The sequence below is a fragment of the Rousettus aegyptiacus genome, unplaced genomic scaffold, assembly GCF_014176215.1.
Source record: "Rousettus aegyptiacus isolate mRouAeg1 unplaced genomic scaffold, mRouAeg1.p scaffold_m13_p_16, whole genome shotgun sequence".
NCBI lineage: Eukaryota > Metazoa > Chordata > Mammalia > Chiroptera > Pteropodidae > Rousettus > Rousettus aegyptiacus.
The window spans coordinates 36,540,495-36,556,822 of NW_023416291.1; the positions used below are offsets into that span (position 1 = coordinate 36,540,495).

Below are 16,328 nucleotides of genomic sequence, written 5' to 3' on the forward strand. Positions count from 1 at the left end.
ATGGGAGTAGAAGAAAAAGCTTCTAGTTCTTCAGTATGTTTTTATCCTTTGAAATCTCATGCAGATGTGACCTTCTGTTTCATGGAGTGCTATAAGTGGGTAATAAGGAGGGACACTAAAGAATTTTTTCACAAGGAATCGATGGTTTTAAAACAATATTTGTTTGATTTGTGTAGTTTTTCTGTCATTTTCCAGCATGTTCTGAACCCTGCCATTAGAGAAAAATATAATATAATGTGATCACAGTAACAATGTGTTAAGAATTTCCATGTGTTTATGATGGTGTTTATTATATAAGGAAGTAAGTGTGTATAGAAAGTAAGTTTCTGATGAGTATCTCATGGTATATATATTTGACGATGACAGAATTATATGTAACCTTCCTATAAATGGAGTATATGTGGCCAGTGCTGTCGGTCCCACAAATCACATATTTGGGGCATTTCAGGACTCTATGGCCTTTGAGGATGTGGCTGTGACCTTCACCCTGGAGGAGTGGACTTTACCGGATTCTTCCCAGAAGAAACTCTACAGAGATGTGATGTGGGAAACCTTTAGAAACCTGACCTCAATAGGTAAGGATGTGCAAGTTACTTTCACTTCCTCTATTATAGGACAAATACTTTTTACCCTTCAATATTATTCTAATGTGTAATGTGGGAAAGGAGAACATTCATAAACTGGGCATGGTCATACCTCATCATAGAAGTGGGATCTAATAATTTTTCTATAATTTCTAATACTTTGGAATGATTTTTCTGGGTCTGCATTATAGGTAAAAAATGGGAAGGTTATGATGTTGAATATCAGCACAAAAACCAAGGGAGAAAACGAAGGTGAGTCGCACTCACAATGGAAAGCAGTATCTCACATGAGAATCCAGGTATGCTACAAAATTTGAAAAACAAGCAAATAAAACAATCCTTGCTTCAAATTAATTAATTTTTCACCAAATAACTTTCTTATATATGGCATAATTGTTCAGTGTTTGCAAACTAGTTCACATGAAAACAGCATGAATAAATGGTATATATGAATGTCATTGTTTTGAAAATAGCAAGGCTGAAGTTGTCTTTCAGAGCTCTTAGTGTATTCATTTTCAAACCATATATATAAGGCAAAAAATCTACACTTTTGCTATAAATCACAAAAATGTACTTTAAATATTCTCTAATAAATATAAAATCACTAATAAAGAAATTATTAATAACATGCTTCTTGTTTTTTACATAAGTCATATGGTAGAGAGAATCTGTGAAAGGGAAAAGGGGAGTCAATATGGAGAAAACTTCAGCCTTATTCCAAACCTCAATCTGAAGAAAACTCTTTCTGGAGTAAAACCATGGGAATCGACTGTGTGTGGAAAAGTCTTCATACAGTATTTATCTTATAATAGGCACACCAGATGTGACATGGGACATAAACCCTCTGAGTATCAGAAATATGGAAAGAAGCCATATAAATGTAATATATGTGGGAAACCCTTCAGTTATCTTCAGCGTTTTAAAAAACATGAAAGAATTCACAATAGAGAAGAAATCTATAAATGTGAGAATACAAAAAAGCCTTTATGTGGCTCAAAACTCTTCAAAGACACATGATAACGCATACTGTAGATTCTTCTTATCAACATAGGGTGTGTAGGAAAACCTTTAGTTCTTCAACTTCACTTCAGATATGTGAAAGAACCCACACTGGAGAGAAGCCCTATCAGTATAAACACTGTGGAAAAGCTTTCAGATGTTATAAAAGTTTTCAAAGACATGAAAAAAATCATACTGAAGAGAAACTCTATCAATGTCAAAAATGTAGTAAAACATTCAGGTATCCCAGTTACCTTCGTATACATGAAAGAACTCATACGGAAGAAAAACCCTATAAATGTAAGGAATGTGGAAAAAGTTTCAGATCACACAGTTCCTTACAACCACATGAAAGGACTCACACAGGAGAGAAACCATATGAATGTAAGGAATGTGGGAAAACTTTTAGTAATTATAGATCCTTACAAATACATGAAAGGTCTCACACTGGAGAGAAACCTTATGTATGTAAACATTGTGGTAAAGCATTCAGCGCTCCCAATTATTTTTGAAAACATGAAAGAACTCATATTGCAGAAAAACTTTATGAATGTAAGGAATGTGGAAAAGCCTTTAGATCTTCCAATTCCTTAAAAACACATGAAAGAACCCACACAGGAGAGAAACCCTATGAATGTAAGGAATGTGGGAAAGCCTTCAGGTCTTCTGGTAACCTACTAACACATGAAAGAACTCACACAGGAGAGAAACCCTATGAATGTAAAAAATGTGGAAAATCTTTCAGATATTCTAGTTCCTTACAAATGCATGAAAGGATTCACAAAAGAGAAGAACCCTATGAATGTAAAAAATGTAGCAAAGTGTTCAAGTATCCTAGTAATCTTTGAATACATGAAAGAACTCACATTGCAGAGAAACCCTATGAATTTAAGGAATGTGGAAAAGCTTTCAGGTCTTACAGTTCCTTACAAACCCATGAAAGAACTCACACTGGAGAGAAATCCTATGAATGAACACAATGTGGTAAAGCCTAGGCAGAACATAGTTCCTGATAATGACATGAAGTACTCATACAGGAAAAATTTCTATGAATGTAAGGTATATGGAAAAGCCTTCATTTATAAGAACATCCTTCAAAATCACAAGATGAGAGTGCACACAGTAGAGAAACTAAATAAATGTAAAGAATGAGGGAAAGCCTGTAGTCATCCCCCTTGTGAAGTTGTGAAAGTATTCACTGGACCACAGCTCTTGAATGTAAATAGTGTGGGAAAGCCTTCGATTGTCCCACTTCCTTACGCGTAAAATTCCCACTAAAAGGAAGTGAAAATGCAAATAACATGAGAAGGGCTTGATGGAAATTAATTTATGTATAATTTTCTAGAAAATTTTAACAATAAAGGATTTATTTTAAAATTTCTACCGCAGTAGACCTTTGAACAACACTGGGGTGAGGGGCATCAACCACTTGCACCATCAAAAATCCACCTATAGCTTAATCTGGTCCTCTGTAGGACCAGGAACAAAGTTCAGTTAAAAGGAAGGGACCAGAAGGGACAGGTCCCATCCACTGGCGGAACCTGGTTCTGCTCAGCGGTCTGACCCCTTTCCCCAACTGTTACTGCGCCACAGGGAGGCGGATCCTTGCAACTACCCAATCTGGGGCGCGGCAGGGCAGGCGGGTAGGAGCGCGCTCCCGCGAGCACACTGCTGGCTGCGCTCGAGTTCGCGTCTCTCTTACCGTTAACGGTCCAGGTGTCTCTGCTGCAGCGTCAATCTCACTGTGACCTGCATCGGCAGCCAAAGCCAAAGGGACGACGCTGGAAGACCCCTGAAGCTGGGAAATGGTGAGCTTGCGAGACTCAGTGTCCCAGGACGGGGACCAAGGCTGATTGCGACAGGCTGCGGCGGACTGGCCGCTTCGCGATCACTTTCTGAATTTGTTGACCCGAGTCTCCTGGGACGAGGCGCGGACCTCAGTCCGCTCCGGCTCGCAGTGCGGGGTCTGGGCCAGCAGCAGGGACCCGGGGAGTCCTGTCCCGTCACTGTGCGCCTCTCTGGGCAGTTCTGCGACTGCAGCACCACATTTATTCAAGTAGTGCGGTGACCATCGGGAAGGTCATCGGGGGACAGTTGTGACTCGGTAACCAGGGCTCGTGCCGTGCGTAGGAGGAGCTGTGGTCTGTGCGGTCCCCAGTCCCGCCTTACTTCCCAAGGGGCGCCTGTTTTCTCCTGAGTTTTCCAAATATTTGGGAAGCAGGGTCTCAAATCCACGACCCTGTTCTTCCTGCTCACCCATCTTCCTGGGACTGCCAATAAATCCTTACATTTCCAGTCCCCTCCCCGCATCCCGCATTCTCAAACGCCAACTGCCCATTCAAGCATCATAATAAACTTATCCGGGGTGCATTTCAAACACCTACTATTTTAATTGTTTACCTTTTTTCCCACAGTCAATAGATGGCTGTTTTAATGAGGTTTATTATTTGTTTGTGGATGTTTTACATGAGAGAAAAGTAGCAAATAACCACCATAACTACTTTGTATAAAATCCTTGTGTCCAACCTCCCAGGACCTCCCCTGGGCACAGACGTCCTGTGGGAAGTCCTTTGGATGGGGCCTCCTTCTTGAAACTTTCCTGGGTGTTCTCTTCTGTTAGCACTGCCCCTCCCTGGATTTATCACCTTGAAAAGATTTATTTACTTTTTTTCTTTTTAAGTCTCCATTTTTCAACAAATGTAAAGCTTATTTAAGCTCTAGATCCTGAAAGACAGTATAAAATATTCTCAAAGAGGCATGAGAGGTAAATTTCAGAAAAAAATATTCCAGTATTATATTGCATGTATTAAAAACTATTTCCCTTTTTTTCCTTTCCTGAGTGCATTAGTAATATTCTGAGGTCTGTTTATTTATTTTATTCTGAATGAGTTCGGATGTATTTCCAAGGCTAAGACTTGCAGACCTGAAGTGTTCAAGTATGATTAATAGTTTATAGACAATATTTTGTCATAAAAATAGTATTTTTATGACAAAATACTTGCGGGGTTTCTTGTTTAGTCAACAAAGTGCATTACAATTTTCTTCTCTTATATTTCCCATGAAGACTGGGTTTGAATGTTTTGGCCAGATGGTTCAAACACTGGGTTTGTGTCATTTAAAATATATGTGGTCCAGAGACACTCCAGTGGGGAGCAGAGGCCTGTGGTCAGTGACCCAAGCCAAGGCCTCTTGACCTGCAAAAGGAAACAGTTGAGGGCCCAGTGGTTCTCCCTGGGGAACCTCCCTCTGCAGGTGTCCTTTCTGCTCACACCCTCCATGGGGGAGCCCTGGAAAGGGAGAGAAGCTGCAGCCCTGGAAAGCTGAGGTGCACATGCACAAGGAGGAAGAGGGGGTTGACATACCTGAGGCTGTGGTTTCTTAGGCCTCAACAGTTTTAGACATTTTGTTTGAGTTTTGCATCCATAGTGTAGGGGCACTCGGAGTATATTTGTGCACAGTGAGAAAGTCTGAAGATCGGGTGTCTCATGGACAAAGGATTCATGAATTGGGTAATTCATTTGGGTCACTGATTCAGGCTGACAGGTTCCTTCCTCACTGTGACATGAAACCTGAGAGAGGGAGCGTTTCCATTATTCCCCAAGGAGAGGAGGGTGTTGAGCTCCCAGAGTTCATTCCTGGGGCGCCTCAGGTGCCCTTTCCCTCCTTCCCCAGGAACTGACCCACCCCAGGGATTCTGTCTCAGCAGGAGACTCTGGAATATGGAACCTTCTGCAAGTGGCTTTCCTTCTTTCTCGTGGGAAGCGGGCTGCTCATTCTTTCCTTTGGCTCCTTTATTGACCGAGCAGTACAGCCCTTTGCCTCCAGTTCCCTGAGCACATTTTCATCTCATTCCTTGTGTGCATAACAACATTTTTAGTTTCTGAGGCTTAAACATGTAAGTTGATTGAGAGATATAATGGCATTAAGGCAAAGTAATTGTGTGACCGAAGAGAATTTTTGTTCCTTACAGGCAAGAGAACCTCAGGATGTGAGATGAATGTGTCTAAGCTCTCAGGTCTATTTTTCATTTTAACATCAGTGTATGTGTTTGTCTCTGGAGAATACTGAAATTTAAAAGGCTAAAATGATTGAATTTTTATTTTAATTGAAATCAAAGCCTTCTGTAAACCTTTGAAAATCCTAATATGTTTAGAGAGCTTAAGCCAAACGCTTATTGCATCATAATATGCTACTTATTCCTAAATTACACCCACTTTGTGAGATACAGGGGAAGGACAAACTGAGATGCAAATTGTCCCTTAGCAAGAGATTTGAGAATTTTCATTTTGTATGGTTTACACTTTTGTAACCATTAGTGTTTAAAAGAATTAAATCTTAGCATGTTTTTCCATGTACAAAAGTTAAAATTAAAGAAAGACTAGTAGATAGTAAAACATGGTATATATACATTTCTGTGTTTATTTTCAGTAAATCTAGAAGACAGAAAAGCCTGATTGAAGACTACTGACTGCCCACGTACCCCGGTTTCTCCAGCATTGTTAGTCTAGCCACCCCCAAATACATTGTTTTGACCATTTACTGAGCTTCCTGTTAGTGTTCCTTTATATAAAAACAAGTGATTGAGAATGCCTGTTTTTCTTACTCACGTTTGTCCTTGTAATAAGCTGTTGGGCTCCATGATTTTGTTGTTTGCTGTAGCTTAAGCTCCCTCTCTGTTCCCTGCGAGCACTCCAGATAGGCTAAGGAAAAAATCTGGGTGCCCTCCTCTGCACTGGCTTCAGGTTCCAACCGCACAGACTCCCCTGTCTGTGAACAGAACTCTCTGGCCCTGACCCGCCCTTGACAAGGATTCTTTGAGTGAACAACTTTACTCAGGCTCCTGAACCTTCTCCTGGGCCTATCGTTGCGCATCCTTGTGAAATCCACTTTCAGCAAGAACCCTGGAGTCACGTGAACCAGAACCCCCTCCTATCTGATCCCCTCCATATCTGGTCGGTTCGGTCTCCTGCACCATCAGGTGACGTCTGAGCTCCCTGGCCTGTCTGTAGTCTGAATCCTGTTGGTCTTTTTAGCAGGAACCCATAATCCTGATTTTCTCTCAGTGATTTTCCATCCACTGACACCCACCCTGCTCCCTGGCCGTGATCCCCACTTGCCCTTGCTGTGCTCAGAGTGGGGCCTGATCCCATTTCTCCCCTCTGTGAAGTCCTGTCGCAGTGGTCTCAGTACCTGTTGCAGTGGTTCTGAATAAAATCTGCCTTTCCATCTTTCACAAATGTCATCGAATATTTTCTTCTGTAACACCCTCAGCCACAATAAAATCGCAGGCAATTCTTTTCTTCTGTTTACTCTCTCAAGACATTTCAGAGCTGCTTGAGAGGCCAGCCCCGCCTCCCCCAGATACCTCAATTATATGAGTCATACGCCTTTTCCTGCCTTCTCAATGTGTGGGGAGCCACACCAGCATCATTTTCAACCTGGGAACCATGCGTCTGCAGGTGACCATAACAATTTGCTCCATGAGCAGCATGTCCCAACAGACCTACCCTGTGGGTCTGTCTTCTCTAGCTCTGACCTGCTCACCTGCTTTGCTGCTTGGTGGCGGCTGCACTGTGGGCCGCTGGGTGTTGGGAAGCTGGGGCTGTGAGCTGTACTGCCCCATGTGGCAGCGCTGACCCTGCCAAACCCCCATTCTGTGTGCAGTGGCCAGGGTGAGCAGTTTCGAGAATTCCTGGGCCTTTGGGAGCAGGTGTGGGGGGTGGGACCCTCCTACAAGTGGTCGTGGGTGGATGTCTTTGCCGGGATTAATCTGTGTGTTAGAGTGAAGCAGCGACAGAAGCTAGGTTGACACCAACGTACTCTAGGGACATGGGGGGGAGGGAGGAAGACTACGCCCTGAGCAAAAGGTGAGCCTATCAGGTGGCTGCTCCTTAAAGATCAGTTATTTACAGAGAAAGAGAGATGATGGGGGAAAGGCAGCCAGTAGATGGTGGGCTGAGTCCACATAACACCAGAGGGCTCCCCAGGATGCTTATGTGCCTCTGCTGTCTCTTCCTCTGCTGCAACACAGATCTTGACCCTTGGGGTTAAGGGGACAACACCCAGGGTACCCCTGTGGCAGTTGAGGTATTAGTTTAAGCCAACTTAGGTTCAGGGTCCTTTAGCTCTGTAAAGCAACCAGTTGTCATAGGGAGGCTTCTAAACTGATGGCACTGTCTTGAGACCCTCTGGATTAAAATAATATATAAATATAAGGGAAGAGAGGACACCCTCCCCCAAAATATATTTAGGGACCAAAAATAAAAATAGGGAAAGACAGTGGGAGGGGAGGAGGAGGAGGAGGAGGAGGAGGAGGAGGAGGAGGAGGAGGAGGAGGAGAAGAAGAAGAAGAAGAAGAAGAAGAAGAAGAAGAAGAAGAAGAAGAAGAAGAAGAAGAAGAAGAAGAAAAGAAGGAGAAAGGAGGAGGAGGAGGAGGAGGAAGAGAGAGCCCTTTCCTGTTACTGGAAAGGGAATGGAGGATTCTCCTAGCCCCCACCAGACATCAGGTCTACAACTTGATCCAATTGAAAATCCTAAATATACTCTAAGAATTATTCAACCAAAAAGACAAGGGACACTGTTTGGTTTGCGGGCTTCTCAATGTAGCTTCTGAATAATTTTGCCATTTGCTGTAATGCACAAACCCTCATGCACATAATCAATACTAGGTTTTAAGTTACGGTTTTATTGTGATTATACTAAATGTAAACAAGCTACCCCTGATAATGTTAGGGGAGTTACCGAATGTAAAATAGGGGACAAATGGGCATGTCTCACTGTAACCATCATAGAACTCTTCTCTTGACTAAATTTCCTTTGGTCATAGCACACATTATCCTGAAGCACCCCAGAGTGAACAGGAAAGCTCTGAACCAATGACTTACAAACTAAAATTGTCTTTGCCATTTCCAAATTGGCTTGACAAAAGCGGATCCCACAGGCTTTATATCCCAGTTTAATTATGTAATATGACTCCTTGTATATTAAATAGTGCCTTGAAAGATTGTAAGCAATCATACAAAACTTATTTAGTAAAGAAGTGATTATTTCTCCTTTTTTCAACAGCTGAATTTGGCCTGTTCTTAAACCTGGAAAGAATGATTAACACTTCACAGTGGATTACTGCAACCTGGAGGCTGTGGTGGCACCCAATAGGCCCAGTCTCCTTTGTTTCTGATTTTATTATTCTGAGTGTTCTCTCTCTCTTTTTAAGTCTAGCTAAAGGTTTGTCAATTTGGTTTATATTTTCAAACAACCAACTCTTAGTTTCTTTGAGCAGTTAGTTTTGTACTTTCACGTATTTTCATGTTACTAATTAGCATCCTTTCACTTCAGCTTGAAGAAATCCCTGTAGCATGTCTGTGAGGCAGGCGTGGTGGCGACAGCCTCTCTCAGCTTTGGTTTGTCTGCAGAAGTTTCTCTTTTACTCATTTCTGAGGGACAGCTTTGCTGTGTAGAGTTCTTGGTTGGCAGTTTCCTTCTTTCAGCACTTGGCGTCTGTCATGCCACTCTCATGCCCTCCAGGTTTCTGCAGAGAAATTTGTAGGAGTGGGGCTCCCCTTTTACGTGATGTGTCACATTTTTCTTGCTACTTTCAAAATTCTCTTTTTGTCTTTGACTTCCGATAATTTGTGTATACTGCTTCTTGGTGAAGCCTTCTTTGGGTTTGGCTTGTTTAGGGATCTTTAACTTCATGTTCCTGGATGTCCTGTCTGCATCTCTCCCAAAATTTGGAGATGATCCAGTCATTATCTCTTTAAATAATCTTTCCACCCATCTCTCTTCTCCTCTGAAGTTTTCATAATGTGTATATTATTTCTTTTGCCTGTGTCCCCTAAACCACATCAGCTTCTTTCACTTCTTTTTTATTCCTTTTCAAAAATCTCCTCTCTGGATCACTTCAAATGACCAGTTGACCAGTTTTCTGTGTTCACAGATTTCTGTTATCTGATCCATCCACTCAGCTCTTGAAGCTCTTTAGTACATTTTTCATTTTATTTGCCATATTCTTCAGGGCCAGAATTATGTTTGATTCTTTATGATTTCTGTGTATCTATCACAATTCTCATTTTGTTCGTTAATTATTTTCTTGATTTTGTTGAGTTGGCTGTGTTCTTATGAAGCTCACTGAACTTTTTTAGAACAATAATTTTTAATTCTTTGTCATATCATTTGTAGATTTTCATTTCTGTGAGACAGGGTACTGGACAGCCATTGTGTTCCCTTACTGGTGTCGTTATTTAATTTAATTTTATTTTATTTTATTTTATTTTATTTTATTATTTTGCTGTTCTTTGAAACCTTGCATTGCTGTGCACATCTGAAAAGCAGTCACCTCCTGTCATCTTTACTGACTGGCTTTGGGAGAGAAGCAGTTTCACTAGTCAGCCCCGTGGGGGTTCTGACACTGTCACAAACCTTTTCTATGAATGTGCCCACTTCACACCCCTTGGTCCCTCTTTAGAGGGAATTCTTAAGACTGCACGCCTTCTCTGGGTCCCTCAAAGGTAGATCCTCCTGTTTGTTCTCTTGGAGTAGCCTCCTGAAATGCTCAGGTTTGCGAGTCTTCTCCCAGTCCCACTGAGTTGAGCCACCTGAACACGTGTGCTTAGGAGACACTGGAGAGGCTTGCACTCGCATCCGGAGCAGGCCTGTGGAGCTGGCATGGGTGGGAGGGCAGGCAAGTGAGGTGTGCAGAGCGTTGGCCATGCCCGCAGGCCACTGGGAGTGTCTCACAGCACCAAGTCTGAAGTGGTTGAAATGCAGGCTTCCTGGTGGAGTCCCCCAGGAGTTAGTTGGGTCTGCAGCCATTTGTTGAGTTTTGAACCTTGGTTGCTGTGTGTCCTCATAACTCTTCCCATCTCCCAGCCTACCTGCCACTCCGCTGTGTTGATCCCCTTGGCATTCTTAGTGAGACGAGAAATCGGTGAGCTTCTAGGGCAGCGTCCCACACCACTGGCACCAAGTGCTCAGTCACTACACTTTCACTTTTCCGGTATGGGGGGAATCCTGGGCTGAGGGGAGTGTCTTGGTGATAAGCTGTGCCACCTTTGGGAAGAGGCAATGCAGGTAACGTGGAACTCTTTTTCTTACCCTGACTGTAGTGTCTATTCTCAGACATTTTGCTCTAGTGGCCTGCAGGAACTTCTCCACTGAACCCCCTGACTTCCATAAAGGTTCTCACATCTTTAGCTGGTTGTTAAAATCAGTGCGCTGTGAGGAGATGACAGCACGAAACTCTTATTCCACCATCTTGCTTACATCCCTCTCTCATTGACCAATGCTTTATTTAGATGTGTGTTCTTTAATCTCCCAGTATTTGGGGGGTTTTCCAACCATCATTCTGTTATTGATTTCTAGATTAATAGTGCTGTGGTCTACAAGAAATCATATCACATATGATTTCTCTTGTTTTCAAATTTGTTGAGATATATTTTGTATCCCAGAGTGTGGACTGTTGTAGTGAATGTTTCATATGAATCTAAGAAGAATGTATTCTGTTGTGTTAGGGTGGATTATTGCATGGATTTCACTTAAAATCTCTTGTTTGATAGTACTGTTTAACTTAACTATGTCCTTCCAGATTTTCTGCCTGCAGGAACTCTTCATTACTAATGGGGGCTGCTGTTGAAGTCTCCAACTCTATAATAGTGGATGATCCTCCTTGCAGTACTATGAGTTTTTCCTCACATATTTTGCACCTGTGTTGTTATGCACATGCACACTAAGTATTGCTGTGTCCTCTTGGAGAACTGACCCCTTTATCATTACATAATGCTCCCGTTTATCACTTGAATTTTCCTTTCTCTGTCACCAACTTTGTCTGAAATTAGTACAGCTATGCCAGCTTTCTTTTGTTTAGTGTTGGCTAAACAATCATTCTTTACTTTTAATCTCTGTCTTTATATCTAATCCTTGATTCTTGTAGACAGCATATAATTAAGTTTTATTATTTGCTATGAAAGTTATTGTCTTTCCTTTATTTAGACCATTGACTTTTAAAGTGATTATTGATATAGTTGGATCAGTATCTATTACATCTTTTACTGTTTTCTATTTGTTGCTTTGTTCTTTGTTTCTCTTTTGTCTTTTCTTTTGCTTTCTCTTACTTGTATTGAGCATTTTTCCTGATTCCATTTTTTTCTTCTCAGCATATCGATAATAACTTTTTTTAGTAGTCAGGCTTGAGTTTGCAGTAAACATTTACAACTAACCCAATCCTCTCTGAAGTAATACTATACTTCTCTACTGGATATGCAGGGCCTCACAGTAGAGTATTCCCAATTCCTCCTTCCCTGTCCCTAGTAACATTACCATCATTTCACTTAATCTATAAGCTCTGATTATTTAATATGTTGTTGCTATTACTATTTTAACAAAGCTTTCTCTCTCAAATTAAATAAAAATACGTTGTTTTATTTTACTTTCACTTATTCCATCTCTAATCTACATTTATCATTTACCTTCTTCCTAAGACATTTCTTTTAACTATTTTTTTTTTTTTTTTTTTTTTTTTTTTTTTGCAAATTAGGTGTCCTGGTGACAAATTCACTCATTTTTGTTTGTCTCAGTAGGTCTTAATTTCTCTCTCACTTTTGAAGAATTTTTTTCTCAACACAGAATTCTAGTTGGGTGGTTCTCTCAACACTTTAACTATTTTACAAAACTCTCTAACCACTCACTTGGTTTCTGCGAAGAAATCAAGGCCGTAGTATCCTTGTCTCACTATAACTAAGGTTTTCTCCTCCTAGCTTCTTTAAAGACTTAGTTTTTCTCTAGTTTGAATATCATATTGCTATGCTTTCTTGAGTTATCTTGTTTGGTGATGTCTGAGCTTCCTGGATTTGTAGTTTGGTGTCTATCATTAATTTTGGGAAAAATCTCAGTCCTTATTACTTCACTTTTTTTTTCTGTTTATAGAAATTATAGCTTATAGGTTAATTGAAATGAATGACAGCAATGTTATAAGGGACAGGGAGGAAGGAATTGTTCCTTTTTTTATTTTCCTTCATGTGTTCCCATTATGTTACACCTTTTGTAATTGTCCCAAAGTTCTTGGATTTCTGTTCTGTCTTTCTGATTCTTTAACTGTCAGCACTTCTATTTTGGAAAGTTGTATTGTCATCTCCCAAGGCTTGCTGATTCTTTCCTCACACATTTCCACTGTATTGATAATCTCCCTGAAGGAATTGCTAATTTCTGTTTTGTTGTTTTTTTTTTATATTTCTTGTATTTCCCATTTGGATTTTTCTTAGGGTTTCCATCTCTGCTGATATTACCCCTCTGTTCTTGCATATTGTCCACTATTTTTATTAGCACATTAGCCTTGGTTGCTTTACATTTCTGGTCTGGTAATCCAACATATCTGCTATATCTGAATTATGTTCTTTTGCTTGTCCTAGCTTTTCAAACTGTTTTTAATTCTTTTAGCATGTCTTTTAATTTTTTTGTTGAATGCCAGACACGATGTATGGTGAAAAAGGAATTAAGGTTAATAAGCTTTTACTGTGAGGTTTTATGTTTATCTGACTAGGGTTTAGGTTGTGTTTACTATTTGCTGTATCTGTCAGAAGCTAAAATATCCTCAGGTGTCACTGTTTTTTTCTCCCATGTCATCTTTAGGGTTCCACAGATGCTTCTTAAATAAGTTCTGAAACTGCAGTTCTTTCCGTGTATTCCACTGCTATTCAACAGGATTGTTGTTAGTGTAGTGCTTTGTTGTAGGTGGAGAGGAAGTGTTCTGTAGTCCTATGATTTGGTCTTAGTATTTTAATGAGCCTGTGTTCCTGCCTGGGACTTTCTATAGTATAATAAGGAAGATGTTAGATCCTTGCCTGTGGTTCCTAGCAAAGACTGCCTAAAGCCCTTGGACTTTCTGAGTGATAAGGTGATGGGAGCATTTTATGTTCTAATGAGGCGACTGCAGGCCCCTCAGTGGCTTCAGGATGGGGGCTGGGTACCAGGAGGACGAAGCTTTGATGACAGGTTTAAAACTTTTAGCTCAACCCCCTGCCTCTGGGGAAGAGAGAGGGTTAGAGAAGAGTTATTCATCACAGGTCAGTGATTTCATAAGTCATGTCTAGGTAAAGAAACTCCATCCAAACTCCTAAACCTCAGGATTGAGAGGGATCTAAATTGGTGAACACATTAAGGTGTTAGGAGGGTGTTGTGACTGGAGTGGACGTGAAAGGTCCTACCCTCCCTCCCTGACCTGGAGGTCAATCCTGAATTCCAGCAGACACACAGGAGCGGGAGCAGTCTAGTCAGAGCTGGCTCACGGATATTAACAGGCTAACTACACTGTCTCTTACTCTTCAGCCCCTCTAATATTTTTTCTTGTCAGTCATTTACATTTTAAAGTTTTCCAGACAGAGGCAAAAACTAATCTAAATTAAATTCCCTTCCACTGTAAAATGAACATTTGAGAATGTAATGAACAGATCTCATCGCCTGTGGCTAGCCTGAAAAGAGTCCCTGAGCCCAGCATGGGGCTGCGGGTTCCACCTTCCCACCAGAGACAAATGCTTGGGGTACTTTCTCTCAAAGACCAAATGAGTGGGGGTAGAGCAGGAGTGGGTGGAAGGCTCAAGGCTGGGAAGCATCAAAGTTTGAAGTGCAACCAGACTGCATTAAAGATGGTGCAGTCACATTTCAGTGACTGTTTCTAAACAAGGGTCACAGTTCCATGAGTGGCCCGACATCCTTTCACCAAGCCCAGTGTGGCCTGGCTTGGGCCGTCCTCACGCTCTGCCCTTCTTGCTCCATTTGCAACCTTAGTTAGGACTTTCCTGTTGCTCACCTGTCCCCACGTGTTCACAAAGAGGCCGTCGATTACATTACAGTGAGCCCTAGGCCAGGCAAAAGTTCAGCTTAAAGTTAAATGTGCAGGGAAGAGACAGGTGCTCATCAGAGGAGGAAGCTGGTTCCCCCGCTTGCTCCCACCTGATGTCAATCAGGCAGGAGCATGGATTTCTGTCCAATCGAGGGCGCCGCTGGGGCAGGTGGGTGGGGCGACGCACCTCCTAGGCGTATGAATCCCACCTCCTCTCTTACTTCTCTGGTAGTCGGGTGTCGCTTTTCTTTCACGATCCTCGGTGAATCTTCCCCTTTGTGTGCTGCCGTGATCTGCACTGGTCGTGGAAAGTCGTAGGCAGGAGACTTGGGAAACCTAAATATGGCGATTGTGTAAGACTGGGTGCGGGAACCGGGACAAGGGGACAGGGACAAGCTGGTTGGAACCGGCTGGAACTGGCGGCGGCGGGATTGACCACTCCGCGGTCACCAACGGAGTGTGCGGACCCGAGTCCGCTGAGGTTTCTGCCAGAACCTCAGTCGCCTCCGGCACACGGCGTGGGGGGTGGGCCAGCAGCCAGGACCCTTGGCGTCCTGTCTCGTCACTGCGAAGCGACTTCAGTCCCAGGTCAGAGCCTCTCTGGGCAGCTTTGCGTCCGCAGCTCCACCTCTCACCAGATCTGATGGTGCTGTGACTGCGCGGAAGATCATGGGAGGAGAGTCGTTACTCGGGAATCGGGATCTGTGCGTAGGAGAAACTGTGGTTTGTGGGATCCCCAGTCCCACTTACTCCGCAAGGGGCGCCTGTTTTCTCCTGAGTTTTTCAAACGTTTGGGTCGCAGGGTCTCAAATCCACACGATCCTGTCCCCCAGCTCATCTCCGCCTGGGGCTGGCAATGAGTCCCTAAATTTCCAGATCCCTCCAGGCACTCCCGTAGCCAAATATCCGTCGTTGAGTCACAGCATCGTTATCAACTATCCGCTCAGGTGCATTTTGAACAGATTCAGTATCTACAGAATAATGGAATATTCTTTATTATTATTATTATTTATTATTTTTTAAGATTTATATTTGTCTATGGATGTTTTACATAAGAGGAAAGCAGAGGATAACCACCTGGAATTTGCTGTATGAAAGCCCCGTTCCCCTCTCCCAGGACCTCCCCTTGGCACAGGCGTCCTGTGGGAAGTCCTTCGGGCGGGGAGGCTCCTCTTGGAAAACTTTACTGGGTGTTCTGTCCTGTCATTATTGCCCCTTCCTGGGTTTGTCACCTGAAAACACTTTCCTGCTTATTTATATGTTGTTGTTTTTCTATAGGGGTAAAATATATAATCAGAGTTTGAAAGGTAATATAAAATAGTCCCAAACGGGGACGAAAGAGTGAATTCAGAAAATGTTTTTTAAAAATTCCTGTATTACATTCCAGTTGTATAGCATTCTTATTTTACTCTTTTTTTTTTTTTTTTTTTTTTTTTAGGCCTACAGCACCGGGTCTTCCTAGATGGTCTCCCTAGATGGTCTCCCATCCAAGTACTAACCAGGCCAACCCTACTTAGGTTCGGAGATTTCTTTCACTCCTTTTTCTCTAAGCATGTGTAGTAAGTTTTTGAGGTTTGTTTTATTTGGGGTGCTTTAAAATACAATTCCGGGCTTAGCCTTGTAGAGTAGACTGGTTCAAGTAGATTCGTGAGAAAAGCTACAGCCCTGAAAATGGGGACACAAGTGCACAGGGCTGGGTGGCAGTGATGCTGATGCCCTTTCTGGGGTGGGTGCAGTTCCTTAGGCCTAGACATTTTTAGATTTTTTTTTCTTTATTTTTTTGTGGTGACATTGGTTAACGAAATCCAATAAGTTTCAGCTGTACATTTTAACAGTAAGGCATGTATATACACTGTGTTCACCTCCCACAGTTAGATTTTTCTGTCACCACATATTTGACACCTTTTACCCCA

The 16,328-nt window shown here is 42.2% G+C and overlaps 2 protein-coding genes across 2 annotated transcripts in view; both read left to right on the plus strand.

The window, feature by feature from the left end:
* LOC107509471 (zinc finger protein 14-like) lies at positions 1-2,854 on the plus strand. Its single transcript, XM_036234325.1, is given in 5 exon segments — positions 1-33; positions 449-575; positions 776-836; positions 1,235-1,564; positions 1,636-2,854. Coding segments are annotated over 5 exon segments (1,494 nt in total). The 3' UTR covers positions 2,579-2,854.
* The window catches only part of LOC107509569 (zinc finger protein 20-like), a 25,714-nt gene continuing 11,989 nt past the window's right edge, over positions 2,604-16,328 (plus strand). The window contains 4 exon segments of the mRNA XM_036233350.1: positions 2,604-2,642; positions 3,059-3,222; positions 3,300-3,391; positions 15,854-15,932. Of these exon segments, the coding sequence (XP_036089243.1) occupies positions 2,604-2,642; positions 3,059-3,222; positions 3,300-3,391; positions 15,854-15,932 (374 nt within the window).